Genomic DNA, 8176 nt, shown 5'->3' with positions numbered 1-8176 from the left:
GCACTACAACAAAAACCTTCATAGACATCGGTTTTCCACCGGTGTCTATTTCATTTTCGACTGATGTCTATGAAGCCGATGTTAAAAGTCTGCCATTTTAGACATCGGGTTAAAACCGGTGTAGTATCACTTAACGATACCGGTCTTCGAATTGGTTATTAACCGATGTAGTATTACTTAACGACACTGTTTCATCAACGGTGTAAAATCGATGTAATATTGTATGTTAATAACACCAGTTTTGGCAGCGGTAAATGACCGATGTAATATTAGTTAATAACACCGGTTTTACAGCGGTGGAAAATCGATGTAATATGTATATTTTTTTAACAGCACAATTTGATTTCTGAAACAATGAAAAACCGACAATAACAAAAAAAAATACACAAATATTCACAAATTATACAAATATTCTTCATTCAATAATATCCATAAAATACACAAATATTCACAAATTATATAAATAATCTTCTTACAACAATATCCATAAAATACCTAAACATTTTTTTTACATCAAAAGCTAGCTAATAGATATCAAAATCAAGATAGAACATTCTTTTAACACATCAAGGTAGAACCGCACTTCAAATGTAATCTAGCATGCATTCAGCTCACTCGAACCGCACTTCATCAATTTCAACTCTGGAGTACTTGAGATTTGTAAACTGTAAAAACACATAAATCCACCATATGTCAAATAACTAAAACAAATGTGTACATGTATCAAATAAAATAGAATACTGAGTTTTTAAAGGCTGCTGTGGAAGATAACAAATATAACATAGAATCTAAAACTTTCATATATGACACTTAGTATATGCTGCTTAGAATATAACACAGATAATTTGCTCCTTCTAATTCAAGTGTACAGATTGATAAGAACCGACAGCATCATATAGCAACTTACTAGGCATGATAATGGTTGAACAAAGAAATATGACTACACAACAAATCCAGTGAAGGAAGCATAGAAGAACAAAGCTACCTCTGATGAAGAGATATACTATTTATTGTACTACCTCTGATGCCATCTTGGTATCCTGAATATCCTCCAGGCAGAGAAAATCCTCCAGAACTGATGCTTCTTCCCATGTTACCACTGCCAACAATGTTGCCTACAGAGTATAAGTCTTGGCCCTACATTACCCAATACCGGAGAAACTCCCAAACCAGGAACAGAACTACGATTCCCAGAAGCTGAACTTGAGGAAATACCAGTTATTGACCCAGTGACTTCATTAATATTACTACTACTAAAAGCATGATTTCTAACAACATTAATACCCCCTCTATTTGTGACACCAGAGCCATGAGGCATCTGCATGAAAAAAAAATCCAGAATCAATACTATAAAACACATTCAAAGGACAATATGATGCAATGAAGTAATGTGGAAATAAACTCATGCCAGATCTAAGATAATGCAACCAAAAGATTGTTTGATGAGAACCATCCACTAGGAATGCTTCCTCCTGGTTGCTGAACACCACCTGATGGTACAACACCCATTGCGGCCTCTCTGGATGCAAGCGAACCAGGCACATTTGGCAGGTTGAAGCTTCCATGAATATTATGAAATCCTTGAAGACCACCTATTTTTTTACAAATCGTAATCAAAATTCCACATACAAGCAAAATTTCACATGAATGTGTTAATAAAGTTTATGTAGGAATTTCTAACCAGAAGGATGGAACCCAGGCACTGCCGCAGACTGGCCAGAAAACAATATGGTATAGGGTCGGCTTGAGGAGTCCGCAAGATTAGATGTTGAACCATTAAGAGTTGACTGTACCAAGAGACCCAGTAATTTGATCTACAAAAGCAAGACTAGTAAAAGCACAGGGCATGGGCTAGGTGCTAACAAACTTGGTATGCTAACCAACAAGAAAGAAACAACCGCGTCAAGTTAGTATTTACATAAACTGTATTGAACATCTACACCAAACAACAAAAGCTACTCATCTCTAACAATTGAAACTCAGCTAAGAATAAGGAATTATATTATTAATACCAAGAGTAAAATTACATCAGATACAAATCCCATACATAAAATAACATATAGGTAATTTGGGATGAATATTGAAGTCTATAACTATTTATTCTACTTCTCTCCATCAAGCTAGAACATAATGGAGCATAGACATTGATGGTGCTTAGTTTGTCAAGTTGTACTCAATAAAGATTTGAGTAGCACTTTAGATATTAATGTAACAACCCAATTTTTCCTATTTCGAGTTCCAAATGTCTATAAAAATATTTGGAAATACTTTTAAAATATTCTAGAGATTTTTAGAAATTTTTAGAGTATTTTTATATAATTTTTGGAGGTCGTTTAGTATGTTTACAAAAAGAAAGAAATTTTGACAAAACCGTTGAAGACGAGGTTCGAACCCACGGCCTCGGGTCGGACTGACCCAAGCAAAACCGACCCAACCGGCTGAGCTACATGGTTTTGTTAATCCAATATGGAGAGAATTAGATTTAAAGCATGGTTATAATTATAACCCGAGTATAAGAAAGGGAATTAGGTTTTGATTTTCCAAAACCCAAAACAATTTCTCCCGAAATTGTTTCTTCCCTTCTCCCTCGCGACAGCGCCGTCTCTCTCTGCGGAAACCAAGAGGAAGCTAGGTCTTGGGTCTCCGGCGCCGGCGAAGCCTTATTCCAGTCATCCTTCACCGTGGGTGGTTATCTCGACGGAGAGGAGCTCGCGGGTACAAGAGGAAGCCAAAATTTTGCAAGCCGCCGAGCCCTAAAAGTCTTCCCCTTTCTTCTTCTCGGTTGTAAGCGCAAGAACGAGGTAAGTACTACTCACCTGTGGTAGGAGTTGCTCCGATCTTTCGGTTTCGTTTCCTTGTTTCCTGAATTTCTGGTTTCCGAAGCTTTGCACGAACCCTAGAATCGATTTGCTCATCCTTTACCGTCGGCTGTAATTTGAAGATTTTCGTGAGCTTTACATGAACCCTAGGTTGCATTGAGTACTTAGGGTGCTTAGCTTTTTCAGTTACAGTTAAGTTTTCCAGCAATTGACTATGATTCAATTTGGCACAAATAGTTGTACATCACAACAAGCTTGTATAAGTGCAATTATTCTCCTTTTTGATTCTTCCTTTGCTTCCGAGGCCTAGCATGAACCCTAGACCTTAGTATGTGGCGGCACAGCAAGTTTGACCTCTCCTTTATACGAGCACAACATGTTAAGATTGAGAAATCGGGTTCTTTGTTCATTTTGAACTCGAAGCATGTTGTAGAGATTTTTGGGTCCTTTTAGCTTTCTGCCGTGAGACATAAAGGAAGAATATGAATGATTAGGTTTAGTTTTTTTGGATAGCATGTTCTGCCAATGCTGTTTGGTCTTTATACCATGCAGATTAGAGGAAGAATATGACATGCTTATGTTTAATTTTTTTGGATAGCATGTTCTGCCAATGCTGTTTGTTTTTATACCATGCAGATTAGAGCATTTCTTGCCATAATTTCCCTGTAAAACTTGAAAGGAACAGCTCTATATTAGTAGGTCTGGTTAGACTTCTTTTGTGCTGTCTAGTGGCTTGTTTTCCTTGCTTTGGTTTTGTACAGCATTAGGAATAGCTTCGGTTGCCTCTTAGCATGCAGTTAGTAGACTTCCTTGTTGTACCATGTTATTTGTAGGTACTTTAGTTTCGTATGGCATGCAGATTGTATTAAATGATAATGCAGAATTTTATTAAGCTAACAAGTGCAGAATTTTGCTAGTATACATGCATTCGGGTTTGTTGTGCATTATGTTTTAGTTCTTTACAGTAGCAACTCTTTTCTCTTACAGTAGCAGATGGTATATGTGTTCATTTGCTTCTAATAGCCTTTAAATTGAAGCATACAGTTAGTTTTCCTTTGCTCTATTTTATAACATGCTTAGGGAGTTCAGATTTGCTTTCCTTTGTGTTATTTTATAGCATGCTTAGGGAGTTCAGATTTGTTTTCCTTTGTGTTATTTTTATATAGCATGCTTGGTTAGTTGTAATCCTATACTTGTTAGATATATTTAAAGGATTCTAATAAGCTCTAATAAAGGATTATGAGAAGTATGAGTAAAGAAAAAGACTAAAGTCTAGTTAAAAAGAGATAACAAGTAAGTCAAACAAGAGGCTAGTACCCGACATCCAAGAGCTTGTCGTTAAACAAATTCAGGTGACCATTTCCGAGGTCTTGGCCCTGGTAGACCGAGGTCTGCTCTTTTAGGATTGGTGGCTCGCAACCCCAACCTATTAGGGAACGCGCATGAGATGGTACTAAGCCTGGGCCCAAAGAAAAGAAAACCAAAGAAGAAGAAAGAAAAAGAAAAGAAGAAGAAAAGTAAAGTAAGAAGAAAAAGAAGAAGAAAGTGAAAGAGAAATTAAAAGATTAATTTCTAGTATAAGGATATAAGAAGATGAAACAAGTTTATGCTTAGAATCAATAAATGTTTAGTTCTTTAATTCTAAGCCTATAGTAGTAGTTTCATTTCTTTCCTGTTAGATAGTGAGCATGTTTAGTATCCAGTTTCATTTTCTGTATACCATGAGCACATGCAGATTTGCTTTTAGCATTCCAGTTTTAGTATTGTTGCATTCTTTTTATGCACTTCGAGTTTTTGTGAGATAGATTAGTACTTACTAAGCGTTTTCGCTTATAGATCTTTTGTTTTTTTTCCTCCTACCGCAGATAAAGGAAAAGCTAAGATATGAAGGGAGACGACAGGATGGTGGTAGTGATGAAGGTGTGTGGTGACTGGACTGTGGAGAGATCCAGAAGTAGCTGGCAAAATTGTCAAGACTTTCTTTTAGTTCTCTGTTAATGTTATATTAAATTTGGGATTGTAGTTGAGTTTATTTCTGCATGTCTAGCTTGTCTCTTTTATTATTTGTGGAGTGCGGTAGTCATTGCTATTGCTAGAGTAGTTTCTTTGTTTTATTGTGATTTTTATTACTGCGTGGTTGTGGAAAATATGTTCCAGCCGTCTGTGGCTGCGTATACTATGTTTGTATTATAGATTTGGTCACCGGTACAGGGGAGACTCTGCCGAAATTTTTCGGTAGGGTTTCCATGTGATATTTAATCATACCGGTTAAGTAGAGTTAGTAATTAAGTAACGGTCATCCTTAGAGAGTAGTAGTAGTAAGAAGGGTGGTCGTTACAATTAAGTTAGCAAATCATATGAAGTGGCTACACTGGTAGCCGCTAGAAGAATAAATGATGCTAGTCATACTATAAATACTGAAGACTTGTTTAAAGTACTACTAAAAAATTTCTTAGAAATAAAGATTATAATGCAATGTTTTTATCTTCAAAGGAGAAACTGTAACCATAAGATGTAAGTGATTGGCTTCAGAGCCCAATTACAACCTAACCAAAAGTGATTCCTTCTTCCTTTTTTTTTCCCCCATGAAGAATAAATTAAGCGAGTTAGAAAGACAAGATTTTATCTGGAAACACTCCCAAAGTAAAGCAGGCATGCATTTGTATTAATTTAAGATGGCAATCTATGACAAGCCCAAAGACAACTAACAAATAAAGTTTTATCCTATACTCATGCATTATCACACTCCATGAGTCTAACCTCTGGCCTTTATACTCATGAAGCCAACATCACTAATGAACAAGATATCAAATATAAAAATGTCTCTAAAACTTCAAACACACCAAGATAAAACCCTGACGAAGGGTAAGGTAGTCAGCTCGTACGATCGACTTTCCAAACTGACGAAAGAAATAAGTCTGCATAATGTGATGTGACGATATTAATAAAGGAAACAAGTAAGATACATTCCTAGGCTCTATAAGATCATTTAGGCAAAGAGCATTTACACCTATCATCCATAAACTGGAGTTAGGTGTTACCTTTGATAAGGAGTCTTATGTTGCTAGAGATTCTTGTATGCTTTTCCTAGTGTATTAAAAGTTCATACAAAATTTTGGATTTAAGGAACTTACCACCCAAATGACAAAGCTATTTTTGCTCCAAGAATTTGACGAGTGGAACTTCATAAAGCTTGACTGCCTTCTCATTGTCAATGCTTGCATCAACACTCTTATTAAATGTTTCATTTGCTTGACAGAGCACTAGAAGAAAGATACTTTCTTTGAAGAACAAAATGGCTTAAACTAGAGATGATTAATCACCTTTAATCGCTGATTTAGTTTTCCTATAGGCAAGTAGTAATTAGGCAAGCAACCTACTGAATAAATCACATTCATTCTACTTTACTGCAGGGCTGAAAAACTCACACTGCCTTATATCCTAATTCAATAATCAAAGTAAAAAACTGCAAGCCATCATAGCAAAAAAAAATTAACAAGGTTGTGTAATACCACAAACTTGGTGAAGGATCAATACACACAAGAGAAGATATAGAAACAAATTATTCAAACCATACAATTGGAAGAAGCGATTCTAACTTAAAAAATATGGGCATCAGACAAGTATTTGAGGAACAATAAAAGCAACTAAGCAAGATTCATCAAGAGGCTGAACTAATAATCACACTCACCTAAGGTCCTGAACAACTAAACTAAAATATAGAAAGCCAAGTGAATCCTCAGGCAGCAGTCCTTGGCAAAAATTGCCAAAAAAAGTACGAATATTCTCGGTGCACCTCATCATACTGTCCTAGTTTTTTCCTCTACCTTCATGTAGCTAACTCTTCAGATTAAATAATCTAAAAGAAGATTGAAGGAATAACTATAAACTTGATTGTTCTTCAGTCATTTCTTCTTTGTGGGTGGAATTCAGTTCTTAAGAGAGATTTCACTACTATATTATTTATATATGGTAGATCCAACTCAACAGTCAAAGTTTTCTAGTTCAACATAAATCAAAGAAGATCAGATAGAACAATTTAATTAGATACTGCTAATATGCATTTTGATCAAATCAAATCACTGGCATAAATATATAAAATGGCGAGCATGTAAGAAAGCGCAACGATCGATAGTGCTAAAGAGATAAGGAAACAAACGGATTCATGTGATCAGGATGTCAAAAGCAGAGAATCGTGGCTTGGATGTCATCATCGGGGGAAGGGAGAAGGCTAAGATCAAACGGAAGTGTATGCCAGTATGTGGAAGCGATGTCACGCTCGTCGTCAACGACGGAGGCCGATGACCCGCAGTCACTGTGGCAGTTTTCGTCGTTGTCTGGAATTCTCTGGGGAAGTGGTTTGGCCTTCTTCTCTAGCTGCGACACACATCGGCGGCTCAGCGTCGCGAACGCAGGCGCAGGAAGACGTGGCCTGCCGAAGTACTCCACGGTGCTGCTGTGGATGCTCGACGTCGGTCGTTGCAGAGAGGACGGCGGGGGGTCATGGTGGTCGTCGCAGAAGGGAAACCGGGCGGAGGGAGGGCAGCAGAATGCAGGAGTAGGGGTGGGAGACGCAGCAGCGGCGGCGGCGAGGGGAAAGTTAGTCTTGGCCTTGGAACCACGGAACACGCGAGCGGCGGAGTCGTAGGCCAGGGCGGCAGCCTCGGCCGAGTCGAAGGTTCCGAGCCACACCCTGACCTTCTTCCAGGGGTCCCTGATCTCGGCCGCGAACCGCCCCCATGGCCGCTTGCGCACGCCGCGGAACCGCGTCTCCGCTACTGCCGCCGCCGGCTCCACCAGAACTCGGCCTTTCTTCATCTGGCCAACAGATCGACGGAATGAAAAGGAACAAAAGAAGGGGGAAGAGGGAGCGAGAGATGGGATCAAAGGAAGAGGAGTGCTGATTTCTCCATGTCGAATTGCTCAAAATTGGGGAGATAAATTGGCTGGTTGCTTCATCCACACGAACCAGTAGACCGCGACAACGCCGACGACGACCGCCGTCCACATCGCCGTCGAGAGATCCATTACTCGTCTTTCAAATGGTAACTCCTAAAAGGAGGATGTCGGAGGATTAGGGTTTCGATTTATGGTGGGCGAGGAGAAACCCAAAAGAAAGGGCGCTAAGAAAGTCCGCCAGAATTTTGGTTCATAGACACCGGTTTTAAAAACCGCGGTTAAAATCGGTGTCTATTAATGAAAAAAAGGCGCTCATAGACATCGGCTAAAAAAACCGATGGTCTATGAGCGAAAATCTGCGCTCATAGACACCGGTTTTTGGAAAAACAGGTGTAAAATACTCAAAAACATCGATTTTTGCTTAAAACTGTTGTTGTTCTACTGATGTCTATGAGGGT

General features: G+C 38.5%; 1 protein-coding gene across 1 annotated transcript; it reads right to left on the bottom strand.

Annotated features, from left to right (window-relative positions):
* Nucleotides 1-6995: 6995 nt before the first annotated feature.
* Nucleotides 6996-7739, bottom strand: LOC121994142 (ethylene-responsive transcription factor 3-like). Its single transcript, XM_042548287.1, has one exon. It carries the CDS (start codon nucleotides 7635-7637, stop codon nucleotides 6999-7001), a length of 639 nt encoding a protein of 212 aa, XP_042404221.1. The 5' UTR covers nucleotides 7638-7739; the 3' UTR covers nucleotides 6996-6998.
* Between the last annotated feature and the right edge of the window lie 437 nt (nucleotides 7740-8176).

The sequence above is a fragment of the Zingiber officinale genome, chromosome 6A (assembly GCF_018446385.1).
Source record: "Zingiber officinale cultivar Zhangliang chromosome 6A, Zo_v1.1, whole genome shotgun sequence".
Taxonomy (NCBI): domain Eukaryota; kingdom Viridiplantae; phylum Streptophyta; class Magnoliopsida; order Zingiberales; family Zingiberaceae; genus Zingiber; species Zingiber officinale.
This window is presented reverse-complemented; position numbering and strand designations above follow the sequence as displayed.